This window comes from Brienomyrus brachyistius, chromosome 19 (genome assembly GCF_023856365.1).
Source record: "Brienomyrus brachyistius isolate T26 chromosome 19, BBRACH_0.4, whole genome shotgun sequence".
Classification (NCBI taxonomy): Eukaryota; Metazoa; Chordata; class Actinopteri; order Osteoglossiformes; family Mormyridae; genus Brienomyrus; species Brienomyrus brachyistius.
In genome coordinates, this window is record NC_064551.1 from 20,653,976 (window position 1) to 20,672,653 (window position 18,678).

Consider the following 18,678-nt stretch of genomic DNA (forward strand, 5'->3'; position numbering starts at 1 on the left):
AAGAGAGCTGATTGGGTCAGAATGTTTTACGCAAAGAAATGGGGCGGGTTTTACAAGTACAGGGTGTGGTTTACTAACACGAGGTTTCTGCCTCAGTCAAAGGGAGTACGTTGTTTATATTGGTAAAGCGGCGTGGCAGAGTAAGGCAGTATGGTGGTATTCACCACGATAATCCAAATTTTGTAAAATACAATAACACAACGGATGGGCTACGAAACATGAGAGTATTAAAATATGTGTGTTTTTTCTTTTCTGTTCCTGTTAAATTTATGTTGAAAAGGGAAGACAGAACGTGACTTAGCGGACAGAGGGTGGTCGTGTCGTTACGGACTCCGGCATACGTAAAGTACCGCCCGTTCCCGATTCCTTCTTAGCAAATAAAGTAGCAAGGATTTGAGAGGTTAAGATCTTTTTCTTGAAATAATCCAATAGCCCACATCTGCCACATCGTAACTTAATTTCACCTCGACAGTCTCCAGGATAAACGCCTGGGTATATAGATTGATTACTTAATGTTACTTTACATAAAAATATACAACGGCATCAAGGAACCAGATATGGAATATATTACGCCTAAAAAACAAAGTTTTCTTAAGATTTAAAAGCGGTTCCCCTATCCAGTTGTATAACTGAAAGAGCATAAAACAAGTAATATTTGCAACGTAATGATAAATAAATTAGTAGAAATGAAAACTTGTCTACGTGAGTTTCGGTTTCACCATATAGGCTTTACGCGAAAGACCAATCCACAAAATCCAGTGGACCTCAGCACATCAAAGACTTTACTCAGACGAATATAGTGCGTTTTAATTAAATTGTCGGCATTTACATTTTGAAATCATTCATATCAAACACGTCATTGATCATTAGCCTGCTGATTAATGTAGGCTTAGATTTTTAATGAATAATTTTAATTTTCCTCGAGAATGGGCGTGAACATGACTTTAAATCTTAATTATTCTAGCCTGCAAAATAAAATAAACATTCATGAAAGATATTGTTACGTGTTACAATCCACCAAATCAGTCACGTAAGTTCTAAGTCCTAAGCTGTAATCATTTCATATCGATGTGAAATGTGTTCTAATATAGGCCTAAGTTATATCCTTCAGTATAGTATCCTTCAGTGAATTGTCTAATAAGTATAACAGGCCTTCGTGGGATTCGATATTATTTGTTTTTAACTCAGTGCTGGTACGAGGTTTCTTTAAGCCCTATTTAGCCTAAACCATACCAGCTACTTAAAACTGGATTTATAATCGCACACAATAAGCAATATTTACTGTACAGCTGCTTCAAACTCTGAAAGACCTTCTGCAATATTTAATTACAAACAAAGAATTATTTGCATAATCTTATTTATTGTTGTTTTCATACCGTTTGCGTTTCAGAAACGTGAACTTTGGGTGTTTTACTTGTAATGTTTAATCTTTATATCCAGTTCATTGGTTATATCTATGAATACCTTTATATCTATAGTTCGTTGTACGGGTTCACCTCTAACAGATTTATTTAAATGAATTAATATAAAAGGGTTCCAGTGTAATTAAATCATCACACTTAAATCATACTACTAGACCTATATTTGACTCTGAGTATATTCCATTTGAGATTGTGGTGAGGTTTACGACAGCGAGGCTTCTGCTTGCGTCGGTAGGGGCACATTGATTTCCACTGGCAAGGTGGAGCGTCGGTAAGAGTATGTATACAAAATATTCTAGTTAAATATATTCGATGGGCCGTGTAACATGGGAGACATAGTTATCGGTCACATAATTAAATTATCTTGAATAACTCTGTTAAGTTGTAGAGATATAGTCACTAGGTGGAGCTATCGACCCAAAATTGAAAGGGCACTCTTGAAGGAAATCATGTCCTGTATGTCTTTAGACATTGCTTCTCTCTGCAGCCATTTTATAGGGTAATTAACCGAAGTACAATAAATTTAACAAGGAGTTAAAATGACAAGAAATTCTAATTAGCAAATACGGGTTTTACCATGATAAACGAATGGATGGACGGTTGGATGGATGGATGCATGGATGGATGGGGTCCAATCTGGAAAAAAAACATGGCGATCACCTTTACTGTACCTCTTGACAAGATTCTTAGTTAAAACTGGTGTAAAATGAAAATGCCATCCTTATACGATCCTCCCCGTCCCCAACTAAGGAAAGGATCGTCAACTTTGCCAGTTATAAAACCAATAATACCCCCTTTCGGCATTAGAAGGTATGAACTCATCTAGATTCATATTATATTTAGCATTATAACACAATATTGAATTTCATAATGTCTTTTATCCACTGCAATATTATACAGTGTTTTCCATTTGTTAATTTCTAAATTTATTAATTCCAACTTTTACCAACGCAGGTTATCGATATCACTCAAGACGTTACATTTTTGCTGCATGTCCGTCAATGATCTTTCAGTTTTTTGTTTGAGTACCGTTGTAGTATTAATGGAAATATAAGACGCTTCAAAGCAACCATTTGTATGGTTTCCCATCGTTTGCTAACAGCTTCCTTATTTGATATCAGTGTGAATGTTTGATCATGTGAAGTTACTAAAGGAAAAAGATTTTTTTAAATCTTTTGGCTTGTAGGTAGAGGCGGAAATGCCCAAATTGGATTTTAGGGTGCGTCTCGTTGACTCACCTTGCACAATGGGGGCGGGCTGAATTTAGCAGAACATTTTGATAGAGCGACCATTGCCGACCGACTTGCACTCTTTGAAACTGCTGGAAGGAACAATCACAACTAGTTTATTTGGCTATTGTCCGTATAAGCGCTCACAACGGCCATACAATTCCCAACCGTGGAATTTCTAAACAGGCAATAAACAAGACCAAAACAGGATGCAAGGCATTTTCGTCTTACTGTTGTACCTAGGATTACGTTCCCCTGTTGCATTGTCGGTGAGTATGGTTTAGCACATTAAAATATGATTACTGTCAATATTGTAAGACAAGTAGTCGCACAGTTATTTAATTGGCTTAATGCCATTTTTAAATAATAAAAGGAAATTTAATTTGTTGGTCCCTGACTGCCACACATTCCTGTGTATTTCTAGTAAACACATTTCCATTTAAGTCCGTTCATTATTACACTTGTCAATTTGCAGTCGTGGTGTATGGAAGTAATTGTATTTGGCTGTTTTATTGCCAGGAGGTTTGAAATAATAAGAATAATAATACGAATAACTAGCCCCATGACCCTGAGTACAGTAAGTGGAAAATGGATTGATGGATGGTTTTTCCAGATAGTTAAGCTGAGTATTGATGATCGACTAGAAACACAACACGGAGTGGGCTATATAGCAAAAACATACATGTATTTCTGTGTCCTAATTTTGCTGTCATATTGGAGTTGCACCTAAGGTGATAAATGCCTTCTAATGCGTTTTGTTGTTGCCCAATGTAATTTCAAACTAGTTTTAGCTCTAACTTGGCTTTTCAGTCACAATGATGGGGCACAGAGGATAGATCTTTATCACAGATGATAAATATGTTATTATTATTATTATTATTATTATTATTATTATTATTATAACATAGAGTGGTCCTTTGGTTGAAAAACATGTAAGGAATTAGCATTGGAGTTTCTAAGGTGTGAGAGATGGCAGCCAAAATAAGAAGCTATTGTATATTGGTGTCTGGTCTTAATAATTTAGTATTCCGTATTAATATCACATGAAAGTTTTTATTTCTGGGCCCAGATTTATGTAAAATTTCGATGCACTTATGGGGGAAATCATCTGTCCACCTGTTTGAGCGACGCATTTTCCTTGAGGTTTGTAAACTGCTCTACTGTGGTGTGGAATGTGTCGGTGGAGGAATGCCTGCTCGCAGGGATGAACTTGATATTCCGGGATGTATTAGTGACCTTTCAGCGACGGCGGAGTCTAGCCAGGAGGGAGCGTCTCTGTTTTCACATTCATATTCAGTAACTTTCCTTGCTTACAACGTCGACTGCAAAGCTGTGGTACATACGAGCATAAAAGGCGAGAAGATGACACCCCTTCCCCACAGAGACAAAGCTTATCCCCCCGGATATTCTTCGAAACGTGTTTTATTTGCCTGTCTCACCTCGCTTAGACTCCCAGGTTGCAGCAGTGTGACTTAGTGTTTTATAATCGGCATTAAAAAAATGAGTGAACAAGCATAAGATTTGCCAGACGTATACCATTTGTCATTTGGTAGTTTTCAGTTTGTATGACATGTAGTTGTTGAATGGGAGTCATTGTGCGATTAATTCATTCCGTGTTTGTATCATATTTCCCCTGACTACTTAACCACATTAGTTTCCATTTTAATTTGTGGCTCTTGAAAGCTGGTCGGTGAAGTATCTCGGCCAGGATGCATATTGGAAACGTAGGACTCATGATGTTTCGTTTCTTTGTTTGTATGTTTGTTAAAATCTCCAGATGGTTGTAAATAAATACAAACGTAATGGCTTTTCAGTCTGCATTTCAGTGGGTAGGTAGTTAGGACCCAGATATGACAACTGCTTAGCTTTCTTATGTAACTAATATATAAACTTTTTTTGCACAAAGAAATTCCAGGGTCTGTACCACGGACCAGGATCTCTTGCTCAGCCAGATAACTTGTCAATTTTAAGGTACCCCAGTTTAGAAGGACGTAATCTCTGTCCACCTTACATTTAGTGCATACTACCTTAAATCTGACAAGTTATCTAGGCCTTTTATGACTGATAATGTTTCTCAGGCAACGTGTAATGTCTATTGGTTTCTGTGTCTCGGAAAATTATGCTTGGATGTACCATCTGAAAGAATGCCTTTATTTTTTTTAAATCTTTTTAAAATAATGTTTTATAGTCTGCAACATAATATTTGAACTAGGCCAGTCCTCTGATAATTGCATCTGCAAATGAATTTCAGGGAATGAAGCACAACTGCGTGAAAATGGAAGCCGCTTCTGTAGCAGTTCTTGCACACATTAGCCATGTTGTTTCAGCTAGATGGACCATGAAAGTAGATACATTGGCTATTCATCCAGCTTTCCATCTTCTGTAACTACTTACCTAGTTACAGATTGCACGTGGACTAAAGGTTTAACTAAAATTAACTAAAGGTTAATTATAAACATTAAATTAAAATGGCGTAAAAAAAATTGCGCGTCAGATTTGCATGGTGTAGATTACGATCTCTGAATTGTTCCAACTGTCAGATTTAAAGAGAACCAGGCATCAAACTTTAAATGTGTTTAAAAATGTTATTAATAAGGAAACCAAAGGTGTTGATATTTAGATGTAATAATTAATTATTGCAAGTGGCATTTTAGACACGTTTAGACTTCTTGCCTTTTCTGACACCACAGATCAAAGATAATTTGTGGGTAATTTGTATAAAATCAGGAGGGAGAGCTTGTGTCACCGTGCAGAAATGAGTTTGTGTTCACATAGGCCTATACTAGAATCAAGGTCCCTACAGGAGGGGGAATTAAAAAACTCTAAAGTGTTTGTTGGGGGGGGGGGTGTGACTTGGCAATTCAGGACACTGCGACTGATCAGATGCTTGCTTGTTTGAATCCCAGGGTCAGCTAAATTATTTTACCATTGGGCCCTCGAGCAAGAACCCTAACTCCCAATTTCCCCAGGGACTGGCTGACTCTACTTTCTCACATGTATGACACTTTGGATAAAATCGTTATGTAGTGGCGGTGGTTCACTTGCTACTACTGTGGCCTGACAGTTTCAGTTGCATCACAGCTTGTGTGTACATGGAGTTTGCATGTTTGTGCAGTTATTTTGCAGGTGTTTTGCTTTTAGTCCCATAGTCCACAAGCATTTTAGGTGAGTTGTCAGCTCCATCGTTTGTCCATAGTGTGGGCTGGAGAGTCCTTGGGTGGAGCAGTATTCCATAAAGGGTGTCCTTGGGTGGAGGGGTATTCCATAAAGGGTGTCCTTCTGTGGAGCAGTATTCCATAAAGGGTGTCCTTGGATGGAGCAGTATTCTATAAAGGGTGTCCTTGGGTGGAGGGGTATTCCATAAAGGGTGTCCTTGGATGGAGTGGTATTCCATAAAGGGTGTCCTTGGATGGAGGGGTATTCCATAAAGGGTGTCCTTTTGTGGAGTGGTATTCCATAAAGGGTGTCTTTTTGTGGAGCGGTATTCCATAAAGGGTGTCCTTTTGTGGAGTGGTATTCCATAAAGGGTGTCCTTTTGTGGAGCGGTATTCCATAAAGGGTGTCCTTTTGTGGAGCGGTATTCCATAAAGGGTGTCCTTTTGTGGAGCGGTATTCCATAAAGGGTGTCCTTTTGTGGAGCGGTATTCCATAAAGGGTGTCCTTTTGTGGAGCGGTATTCCATAAAGGGTGTCCTTTTGTGGAGCGGTATTCCATGTCCTTTGCTTCCTGGGAGAGGATCCAGGTTAAGCTCTAAGCTTAAGCCACATGGAAAAGCAGTTATGGAGGCTAATGAAAGAGCTGAACTGGAATATATGAGAATATATATTAGAATATGTGTTGGCAGGGGTGCTGCTAGGGACAAAAAATACTCCATGGGGCCCACCAGCTCCCCCAGCATGGAAAAATGTATTACCTGTATTTTACTGTGTAAGTGTAAATTAATAATATCAACAAAGAGAATGTAATAAACACACAACCTTTATTTTCACTTTTGTGAAAAACGGGCAAATACAGCCGATTTGTCGTTGCAACCTACAATGTAATCGGCCGCCCTTGGGAGTCCCCTCACAGCTCGAGGCCTCAGGCCTGCCTGTCCTGTCGCTGCACCTCTGAAAACACCAATACTGAAAAAACTAAAACCTTCTCATTATAGTTTGAAGTAAATAAATATTGTCATAAATGTGTCGTAGAAAACCCATGGTAAACTTATCGCAGTATGAGAAACCAACAGGCAGGGATTAAGTATAATCGTGAGACAGTCGACCCGCAGTCGATGATATGGCAAATATAGGGCATGCAGTGTTAAGGTGAGGGCATTCACTGCTATGGCCACAATCTTTTTCTTCGCTCTGCGCCTTTATTTACAGAGTTATCCAGCCAATCAGTGGATGGGCTGAGCTGACCTAAGGGACTGTGCTGTTGTGTGATTGGTTTACACAAGTTGACACTGATAATTAAGTCTGATGATAATATCTCTTTTGGCACTACATTTTCTTTTTATTTTATTGCAGCAGAAATTATGTGTCACCACATTTTTTTAATCTAACAGTTTCTGCAATGTCATAAGAACATAAGAAATTTACAAACGAGAGGCCATTCGGCCCATCAGATTCGTTTGGGGAGAACTTTACTAATAGCTGAGAGTTGTTAAAATCTTATCTAGCTCTGATTTAAAGGAACCCAGGGTTTTAGCTTGTTCTGCACTAGCAGAAAGACTATTCCATACTCCAGCTACACACTGGGTAAAGAAGTACTACCTCAAATTCATTTTTAAATGAATTTAGCCACGAATTTTTCGTAATGACATATGTGCCCTGTTCTGTGGATCTTCCGATCGCATTGTCCCCAGCAGCATGACTGTTTGTGGTTTATTTGAATATAAAATCCATGCTGTGATAAACAGATTCACTGGAAGACAAAAGCTCATCTGTGCCTTTATCACTGATCGTTTGGTTGTTGCCATGTCAATGACGTCATTTAAATGTTATACAATCTTGCAACATCCATTCTCCTGAGAAGACTTTCTTATTTGCTGAATGTCATACAACTTAATTTCATTTCATTTCATTTCAGTAAAGGCATCACTCCCCCCTGTGTAATCTGTGATGATTTCTGCTTCCTGTCCCACCTCCGTGTATCACATCACTGCTGGCCCTTATAATTCATTTTTTGGGGAAATACAGCCATTTAATTGTCTTTCATAGCTGAAATGCAGAATAATACACACATCTCAGTCTGTTCAGGAATTGACTTTGTTTAGTATAAGACTCTTTGCTGTAGGAAGACCCTGTTATGAAATTGTAAAGATACAACTATACGAATAGGTGTGTAGGTGGAAAAGAGCGTTACAATTTATGGTAATCAAAAGCAAGGCCATTTCAATGCTTCCAAAGAATAAGTCAGGATAAGCGTTCCGGCTGGGAGTGGGAGAATCCCGAAAGACCGATTAAAAATAACCTCTGAAGAAACCTGCTTGGTTACGGTGTCGTTCCCAGCAGGTTAGCTGTGGAAAGTCCAGGGTCATTCTACTTGAAATATATCCTGTGCCGACTGGGTATCTAAGAATCACCCATAAGTGAGTGATGGTACAGTGTCGAGCTGGATTCCTGACGTGACCAGAGGCGGACATTTCAGGTCCAGAAAGTAAAAATCCAAACCAGGATTTTGTTTCAACCAACCAGCTTATTAGAAAGAGTCAAAGTGATAGAGACTCAACTGTTTGGTTGAAACAAAATCTTGGTCTGGGTTTTTACTTTCTGGACCGGAAATGTCCGCCTCCGGCCTTGACCTCATAAAGGCCTGCGCCGAGAGAGTAGCCTCATTTATGTTGCATCCATTCATGTATGAAGAAGGGCAGAGTATTACCCCAACAGACACCCAGTTCTTTTGATCCTATTTTAGTTAACAGCCACATTTTAGCTATGAAGTGAATCGAATGAGCAATGTTTTGATCTAGACAGGTAATAGTCAGTGCCTGTTCTTTATTCCTGAAGGTATGGCAGAAGTTCTTCCCCTTGATTGATTTTTGTCTGGAGGTAAAATAAGAGCTAGGTGTGTTTGTTTTCTGGAATTTAATGGATTGAGAGCTCCATTAAGTTAGCAGAATGGAACCTTGGCAAGAAGAACGGCCCCCACTAGCATGCTTCGGCTGACTGTCTGCATGTCCTCCCCTTGCTTCACTACGGCAGGGCTCCTTGCTTCTGGAGGACATGGAAGGGTCAGGTGATGACATGGAATTTTCCGGCTTACAGGAATGGATGGAGGACAATAGCACGGAAGGTGAGCCAAAAGTAGGATTCCATTCCATAAAAAAGAACTACCAAGGTGTATCAGATGCAAACTAACTACCCATTTGATTTTATCTGAGTTATGCAAAGTTTCACCCAGGAATATTTTTCTTTGTACATGCAAACAGTAGCAAGCAGAACCGGTTATTAGCATGATTTTTGGGGAGCGTTTGTGCTTTTCTGCTGAGGGCATTCTTTACATAGCCATGTTAAATGTACCTTTGCTTGTCACTGGGGCTACACCCTCAAGGGTCTGGCAGTTGTACCCTAGCTATAGGTAAGTGTAAATTTTAGTCTAAATTAAGATACAGAAACAGACTCTGAGGAACATCCCCAAGGTACAAACAACATTAATGTATCAAAATGGTACAAAAATGTTCCTCATAGTCCCTTGAGGGTACAGCCCCATTGACAAATTAGCAAACTGATATTCTTTTTCTTTTCGGACAGTTCAAATTGTCCTCCCTGACATGGATTATCTGGTCACTCTATGTATTAATGATTCAGCTAAATTACCTACAAAGTTAGATTTCTTTGAAATTGTATTAATTGCTAAATAAATGTTCTGGCAAAAAAACACGTAGCTATTTAACATGTTTGTTTTGGTTTTATTGAAGTAGCCGTCGTTGGTGCGAATGCATCTGCAGAGCCGCCTTCTGAACCACAAAGGCCAAGCACCAGTGCGTTGGCCAGCGCACCCCCTCACCTGAGGCACAAATCGGCTGAGAAAGACGATTTAAAGAAGCCAGTGGCCACCAGGTCTACACCTGAAGACCAGGAGACCCTGCAGGACCTTGAAGGCTCCGGGGATGAACGTTTTTCCGGGGAAGGTCCAGTTTCCATATCCCTTACAACCCGGACGAGTGCTTCCACCTTGTCTGAAGATGAGTTCATCCCACGGGTCTGGATTAAAGACACACATGAAAGGACTGTATGGAATCATTTACATATTCGTTGTGTTACTCTTAGCCATTGTTTTTTTTTTTTCAATGAAATTTTAATTCACATTTTAGTGATGTATTGATTTCACTCTTTAACTTTAATTCATGACCTATTTGATAAAAAAATAATTACTGTTGCTCTAACATGTAAAGCCAGAAAAACAGTTTTCATTTAAATTTTTGGCACATGTTGCACCAGGAAGGTCTATGTGTCTCACACAGAAGATTGCTTTTAACTACCTGAATGGGACACTTCTGCTCATGTCTCAGGACGACTTTAGCTTCGAACCACCCAAGATGACGGAGACGAGAGACTCATCTTTCGACAGTCTGGCGAAGAGCCATGGTCTTCTGGAGAGAACTGAAGTTCTTACGGGTGGGTATTCGTACTCATGGGCTGCGTTTCCAGGCACAGCTGAATTTTATTTGACTGTGACAGGGAGTCCTGTGCCCGTGTGAGGAAGGGTTCCTCTTCACTGGACGAACTGGCGAAGTCAAGTCTTTTAAATTTGGAGCAGCTGAGCTTAATAGAAGGAGTGTGAGAGATGCACCAACAGTTGGATTTCGAAGCTTCTTTACACGTGTGAGATTCAGTTTAGTTTTGCTTTATATACATGTTTGGAGACAGGGAGTTTGGCTACCCTGGCTTGTTTCTGTTCATTTGATACTTGTGGTAGGTCAGGATTTGATACTTGTCGTAGGTCAGTTCTCCTACACACAGGCCATGCGACTTGTTTAGGCCAATCCTCGAACATGGCCACTTGGACAGTCTTTTTACACTGTTTTAGTAGGAAAAACTATTGCAAACATCTTTGCTTTGAATTGTGACAGTAGTGAATAATATGCAGTGAAAACTCTTGATTTATTTTATTATATGAGTGTTGTATTTCTACAGTGTATTTGTAATGACAAGTATTGACCCCACAATATGTATTCTTCATTTGTTTCCTGTGACATTCGCTGATTACATGTACCGAGTACAGGACGTGCCACTTTAGCTAAGAAAAATGAGTTTTTAAAGCTTTATTCCTGCTGACTTTTGCTTTTCCTTGGCAGGGGTCACTGCTGGGTGCTTGGTGACTCTGGCGCTGGCTATTACCTTGATATCTTTCATGGTGCATCGGCTGAAGAAAAAAGATGAGGACAATTATGACATGGGCAAGGAGAGACGCGCCAACGATGGATACCAGAAGTCAGCAAGGCAGGAGGGGTGTGACACTTGACTGTTCTCCCTCACCAAATGCACGTGACCAGAGTCATTCCACTAATCAGATGGCCTTTCTCAGTGTATCTGGGTATCTGTACTAGGGAGTGCGTACGTTTATAAGGAGGCCCTGCCCTATCGTCATCATTTCTGTCCTGTTGCAAAGTTCAGTATCATTTATCATTGTTAAATTTACTACATACAATCTTTTTTTTTTTTTGGAAGGGGAGCTGGCTTACTGAGACCAAAATCAGCGACTGCAGAAAAGACAAAATATAACATTTTCCTTTATTTCACATGTTTGTACTTTTTTTTTCTAAACTGAAGGGCATAATATTGGGACACAATAGGAATGTAAACTGAATCTGTAGCAGGAAAAAAGCGTTAAAAGTTCAAAAAGAGGCTGTGTTATGAGAAAATGGTGCAAATCTTTGACCTACCTCAAGCTGCATTTAACAATTATCTCAAGCAGTGGGTTGACTAAATAATATCCATCCATTTTCCAAACCGCTTTTCCTACTGGGTTGCGGGGGGGTCCGGAGCCTATCCCGGAAGCAATGGGCACGAGGCAGGGAACAACCCAGGATGGGGGGGCCAGCAGGGGGGGCCACTAAATAATATGTGCACGTCAAAACGTGACAATCTGTGGCCAACGAATTTCACATCTTCCATTTTCAGTCAGATTCTACGTCTCTGCTCGTCGATTTTAATGTCTTAACATTTTTGTGCACATTCCCTCCGTCGCACAAGCAAGTGCTTTTGCCAGTAATTCAGCTACAGGATCTGTGAACTGGGCGTCTTCAGTATCCTGTATTCCTCCCACTGCCGGACCATCACTTATATTTATTTTTATTTGTCAAATGCTTTTGCCTAAAGTGACGCACTAGAGACCAATACAGCACAGCTTTCCAGTCAAGGAGCAGAGCAGCTATTTAAGAGGAAGTAAAACTGCAAAATGTGTCCGTTCCTGCTCTCAGTAAGTAGTCTATAAAAGAAAGTTATTTGTGCAAGACACTTCGCAATTCTCCCCTTCGGTCAAAGGTAAAGCTATAGAAACCATTATGCAGCCGTGACCAGGTGAATCTGTAAAATGTTCGCTAGCAACTCAGAAATGTGTCTCAGCGTAAAAAGTAGTGAATTATCTAAAGGGCCCATGCTGACCAAATTTAAGGGAAATTTACTCTGTAAAGACTGATTGAGGAAAGGCTGGAACTGAAAACAATGGCTTGGTTCCAGAGACTTGAATGAACTCGGGAGATAAAAGTTCACCTAAACCCAGAAATGACTCGAAGATATGATGTGTAAGATAATACACATTTTTTTTCTTGCCTGGGGCATTCCAGAAACTTCCCTGGCTACATGTCTAACTCAGCTGCATGCCTGAGATGGTTGATCATCAGCTACCAAAATCCGTATAATAAGGGCCGTGCAAATTCTCTTCTTGTTACGGGCAATTTTACTCTGTGAAGACTGGAACTGAAAACAATGGAGTTTTACTTTTCGTGTGATTTTGTTAGTGTCGGGGCAACATTTGCTTTTGTTTAAAAAAAGCCTCCTCCAGATTACTGTATATTTTTCCTCTGCTCTTGTGTGTTTTTAAAGTGTTTGAACAACTCTCGATTTCAAACACAGCAAAAGGAAATGGCACAACACAGCATATGTCACCTTGTGATTTGTTGCTCATTTTTAAGATCTGTGGGACTGATATGAACCACAGTCAGCTGATTTTCTGACAACGGCATGTAACAGGTGGGGAGTTTAATTTATTAACCCCCATTTACTTGCCAAGTTTGCAATGGTCTGTATTTTAATTGACAGAGCAGGAAGTTTATTTTGAATGGATAAATCCTATAAATAAATGGATTTTTATATATTCATAGTTTTCCCTTGATGTGGATGTCAGGGGCCTTTGGAAACTTAAAGATAAACTTTCTTTGCTCACATTGAAAGGTGCTACCCACAATCCCTGAAAGCAACATAACAGTGACGTTCTCAATTTACATCACTATGTTGATCACTTAGTGTTGTGCTTTCCTGCAGTGCTGGCTCAGGTCACAAATTGATATGATTAAATGATCTGCCATCCGTCTCAGCTGATATAAATGCCAATCGCCATTACCTACCTAGGGACAAAATAACACTGTGTAGCACAAATGTAGTCCCTGAATGATACATGTTATTTCGTAATTGCTTGGCCATTATACGCTTCAAACTTTGCTTTTGTAACCTGGATAAAATTTAGAAATTAACCTATTTTCTATGTAAAAACGAGAAATTTGCATATTCTCGTTTACATAATGCATGAAAACAACACATGAATCAAGATTTACATATATTTAAACAAAAGTTATACAAAAATGAGCAAAATTGTTTAGTAGTGAGTAGTTTTTCCAGATTTGAGGGTTGGGCTTGATCCCCGATAGGTATGTCGAAATATGTCTTGTAGGCATCACATATTATAGCATATGCTGTCACAGCATTTTTTTGCTCTTGTCCTGATTAATTGACCACATACATAGCACAGTGTGTCTGGAGAATGACTGCTCATGTCCTTTTAGGGCCTCTGTAACATGGAATCTTCCTGGAATGTTTTGAAAAATTACTAAATTCGAAAATGTCATTACCCTGGTAAAAAAAAAAACTAAGTTTGAAGACAAAATAGGTCTTTTCCATTTAGGCATAAGCAATTAGGAAATAGCCTATAAAATAAATAATAAACTATGTCTTCATATCCTTTCTTGATTCATGATTTCCTGACAAACAGGACTCAAAGAGTCCGGATAAATGAAACCCTGTCCAACCGGGTCTGCTCCTCAACTGGCCCCCCACAGCGATGCAAATATGTGTCACAGCAGGTACGAAAACAGGGCAATTTTAAAGTATGCAGACAACTCTGCTATTGTCAGTCTGCTCCAGGATAATGAGAAAAGCCAGGTCCAGTCCTGTATGACTTTGTGAAATGGTGTGATGATTCCTACCTTCAATTAAACACATTTAAGACAAAAGATATGTCAATTAACTTTAGAACATACACCCACGCACAGGGACTCTCATGTCTAAGAAGGCTTTCTCGCTTTCACATTGATAAGAATATGATGATTTTATTTTTATTGTGCTTTTACTGAATCTATTTTACCCTTTTCCTTGGTGTCATGGTTTGGACATTTATCTGTAAAGAACAGAAACTCATTCAATCAGATTGTGAAATGGTCTAACAGGCTGATTGGTGAACCACAGCTGAATCCAGCATCCCTGCACACCAGACGGTTACAGCGATTGCCTGGTTCAGTTCTTCTTGACGTTTCACACCCTCTGCACAGTGAGTTTCAGTTTCTTCCCTCTGGATGAAGGTTAATGGTCCCAAAATGTAGAACGAAAAGATTTAAAGACAGCTTTGTTCCAGCAGCCATCACTCTGATAAATATATCATAGCGTTTTTTTTTTATCTGTTTTTTGTTGTCAGTGTTCCTGTGTTGAAGTGTGTATGTGGGATGTATGACTCATGACTGCGCCCCAAATCAACCTACAAATAAAGTAACCCAAACCTGGTCCAATCCAGGATATATTCCAGCCTGTGCTTCATTGGCTGATGATTATATGATAATAATGTTTGTATAATGTATATTAAAGCTATTAATGTATGTCAGGATGTTAAGTGTACTGCCTATGAATGCATTATGAAGGTGCACTGAATGTTCTATGAATGCATTATGAAGGTGCAGTCAAAGTGTTACCAGATATTTATGTTGATAATGCATGCTTTTTGTACCGGGGAATATTAATGATAAAAAAAATCCTAAATTTGGTCAAACATGTTAAATATAACATGCTAAATGTAAAAACTGTAAAACTGTTCCTCAGCTTCAGGCTTACTATCCCATGAGAACCCAAACAGTTCCATAACACGCCTGTAATCCCATGAGGACTCCAGCTGTTCCCTGGAACACAATACCTTCCCAAACAGTAACATCCACAATCAACAGTATCACACCTATTGTAGTGCTACATAGTCCATCCATGAAGAGTTCTATACTGCCTTCTGTAAGTGGCTCTGACATATTTTAATAAAGCATGCAGGTTTTGGAGATGGTCTTCAAGATGTGCACATTGTTAACTGGGTGGCTTTTCCCATGAACTCATCGGCCAAGAATTATTTTTTATTCTTTGTGACAGTTCAAATCCTGTAGTTAGCAGAGTGATGCCCCCATTGGGCCCTTGAGCGAGGCCCCTTAACCCTAGTTGCTCCAGAGACTGGTTGACCCTAATTTCTTCTCTGTACCAATTTTATCTCCTGGAATGCTGTTTCAGCTGCCCTGAAGGAGTTCCTGCATATATGCAGAGCACTCATTGGCCACTTTTCCTTCACTCTCTAGTCAAAGTCCTCAAAAACCATCTCTACTGTGTTTACATCAGGTAGCCAGGTCATATAATAATATTTTATTGATCCCCGTTGTCCTTATGCCTTCCTCAACTTGCTCGTTTTGTGTAAAGTAAGCTGTCCACAAAGGGCCATCCATAGCAGTGCCCAAAGAGCTGGGGGTTTGCTCAAGGGTCCGCAGATGTGCTGAGACTGGGTTTGAACCGGCGACCTTTTGATTGCAGGCACACAGCTTTAGCCCACCGAACCACACACTGCCCTCAATTATACAACACTACCACTCTCCTTTGTAGGCAGCTTGGTGTGTCCTGGTACGGTATCAATCCGATATTTGGGGCATTTAACTGCATTTTTATACATATTGTAACAAGAATCACAGACCGTTAGACAGAACCTTAGGTTAAGAATAAACCGTTTTAAACCACTCACTTCTAAGCTCAAATGTCCCATGACCCATTCACGGTACCCATTGGAGTCATGTGACCTGGTTTACATGAAGGCATGTAAAGTGAAGGGTGCAACATATGGGGACTCAAACGCAAACAGCAGTCCTGTTACAGCTGAGCTGGCAGAAATAGGTTCAGGATCAGCTCTCATTCTGCTCCTCTCCCAGGGCATCATGGGTAATGAGAATGAAGTGATCAGTGTTAACACACCACAGTACACAGTGTGCAACAACGAAATGTGCTCTCTGCATTTAACCCATAAGTGATTTTTTTCGTGACATAGCAGGGGGCAGCTAATTCAACACCTGGGGAGCAGTGCTTAGGGACGGTACCTTGCTCAGGGCACCTCAGCGGTGCCTTGATGGTCGGGGATTCAAACCAGAAATCTTTCAATTACAAGAGCGCTTCCCTACCCATCAAGCCACCACTGCCCAATAGTGCATATGTACACTGAAATCCTGCTGTCCCACTTTAAATCTTATCTGTTCTCTTATTTTTACCAACTGATGACACAAAAATTGCTATAACTAAGGATAATCAAACATATGGTCCACATACGCCATGTGTGGCACGGTCTCCGATAGCACCAGCAACCACCGGCACCAGATACTACCAGAGATCTTGGGTTGATTATGGGCACAGGGTTAGTTGAGGTGACAGACAACAGGAATGTAGACAACATGGCCTAACAAGTGAGACCGGCAGTCATGGACGCGACCCAAGATGTTGAATTTTTCATGCCTAGGTTTTGAAGCACAATGTGGATCAGGAGACGTTTAAAACTTAATCACTAAGCACAGGTTAGGAGGTCTAACCCCAGACTTAAAAACAACTCATTGTTTGCTACGCATGTGAATTTACTAGTTCTTTGGTTTGGGCCAACTGATTTTAATATTATTTTAAAGAGAAAATAAACAGTTCAGCCACAACATTAAAATTACTGGCAGGCATTTTCTTGATTCAATGGCACACCTGGAAAGGGTGTCATTGTATATTTGGCATTGGCGCCTACAATGGGTACATCAGCGTGAGAACTGACCCATTGACCAATGGAAGAAGGTGGCCTGATCTGATGAGTCACAATGCCTGTTATAGCATGTGGACGGCTGAAACCATGTGCATTGTTTCCCTGGGGAAACACCAGGATGCACTATGGGAAAAGGGCAAGCTGGCGGAGGCAGTGTGACGCTCTGGGCAACGTTCTTCTAGGAAACCTTGGGACCTGGCATTCATGTGGATGTAACTTTGACACATATGGTATGACCTACATAAACATTGCTGCAGACCAAATATACCCCTTCATGGCAATGGTTAGGGTCAAAGTTGGGGTCAAGCATCTGTGGATGTGCCGGACAAACAAGTCCAATCCATGGAGGCTCCACCTAACACCTTTCAGGATACCACAGGACACCTCCAGAGGTCTAGTGGAGTCCATGCCTCGATGGATCAGAGCTGTTTTGCAGACTTGAGCGCTACACAATATTAGGCAGGTGGCTTTAAAGCTGACTGGTGTACATTTGTTTCTCCTTTGATACCTTTTTAACTCTTGTGATATTTCTATAGCTGCCAATAGAATAAGAAATCATTATAGTAGAAGTGCCATGGGGGTCTTTCTTGCCATCAAAACCTCCCACTCTGACATGTTTTTCACACAACTCTAATGCACAAGAACAGTTTTTCAACAGGTGAAAATATTACACTTTACAGAGGAAGAAACACTCATATAACTACTAGTCAAAGAATCTGTGAAAAGTTACGTATGATGGAAGCGAGTTTCATTCCAGGGATTTAGAGCAGGTCACCACTACAGTGCATAAAATGGCTCAATGAAACGATTATCAGCACGGTTCTTACAGACACATCAACTTTTCAGAATGTAGTACCCACAATGAACAGAAGAGGCCACACTTTAACCAAGCAAATAAAGACAGGCTACTAACAGGAAACAATTTATATTACTGTGCATAGAATTGGATGGGGTAGAGGAGAGGGCAGCAGACAGTCAGAGCAAAAACCGACTGTTACAGACTCAACATCACTATTCAAAGAAGGAAAGAAGACTATAATGATAAAAAAAAGCTGTGGCATCTTTTGTATATATACACATTAAACCAAGACCATAATTTCTATTGTCACATGAAGTTTTAACCGTCTTTGAAATGCTAAATCATTATTCAGAAACTCAATCACAGAACTGAACAGAATGTAACAAATTCACAACAATGCACATCAATGCTAGCATGACTTCATAAATCCTTCATTGCACAGGCAACGCTTGATTATGTTACGATCCTACTTCACGTTAGTTCACTATTATCATGCCCTTCTGCACATTTCACACCTGTACTACTGCTTTCTTGCGCCTGATTCGGTGTGACCCGTGCCTGGAGGGACATTCAGTGGTCTTTTCTATGAGAAATGCATTTGACAGTTACCTTACACAAACAGTTTTAATGCAGTCATCGCAAAAACAGAACTTGCAATGTTACAAACGAGGAAACTCGTTTATCTACGGCCAGCTGTCAGCATGAAAAATGAATGCAGATAACATACTAACAGAGACATCAATCAGGCATTCAGGATAAAAAAAAAACATTTGATGCTTAAAAAGACAACTACACTCCTTCTGAGGCCTGGTGTTAATGCAATCTGAAAGGTTCCTATAACGTATAATACTGATCATACAACCAAAACTCAATCTGCCTTAGCCCAAAGGCATTGTACTTCAGAGTTATTCTAAACTACTGATGGGCTTAAGGAATATGACTATGC

At 40.0% G+C, this 18,678-nt stretch overlaps 1 protein-coding gene across 3 annotated transcripts; it reads left to right on the forward strand.

The window, feature by feature from the left end:
- The first annotated feature begins 128 nt into the window (after nucleotides 1-128).
- LOC125714707 (syndecan-2-like) lies at nucleotides 129-14,650 on the forward strand. Of its 3 annotated transcripts, none has more exons than XM_048985590.1 (5): nucleotides 129-341; nucleotides 8,839-8,929; nucleotides 9,558-9,868; nucleotides 10,149-10,254; nucleotides 10,935-14,650. In XM_048985590.1, exons 2-5 carry the CDS (start codon nucleotides 8,860-8,862, stop codon nucleotides 11,099-11,101), a joined length of 654 nt encoding a protein of 217 aa, XP_048841547.1. In that variant the 5' UTR covers nucleotides 129-341; nucleotides 8,839-8,859; the 3' UTR covers nucleotides 11,102-14,650. The 3 variants fall into 3 exon arrangements, with proteins under 3 accessions (XP_048841547.1, XP_048841545.1, XP_048841546.1); XM_048985588.1 differs by lacking the exon at nucleotides 129-341 and adding an exon at nucleotides 2,514-2,919 and having other exon boundaries at nucleotides 9,555-9,868; XM_048985589.1 differs by lacking the exon at nucleotides 129-341 and adding an exon at nucleotides 2,525-2,919.
- The last annotated feature ends 4,028 nt before the right edge of the window (nucleotides 14,651-18,678 follow it).

What these genes read in the sequence shown, in the direction of transcription:
- LOC125714707 (XM_048985588.1), top strand. Translation starts at nt 2,860, where the DNA reads ATGCAAGGCATTTTCGTCTTACTGTTGTACCTAGGATTACGTTCCCCT. An exon ending in GGAGGACAATAGCACGGAAG is followed by an intron (nt 8,930 to 9,554) that starts GTGAGCCAAAAG and finishes GTTTTATTGAAG; the next exon opens with TAGCCGTCGTTGGTGCGAAT. An exon ending in AAGACACACATGAAAGGACT is followed by an intron (nt 9,869 to 10,148) that starts GTATGGAATCAT and finishes CTCATGTCTCAG; the next exon opens with GACGACTTTAGCTTCGAACC.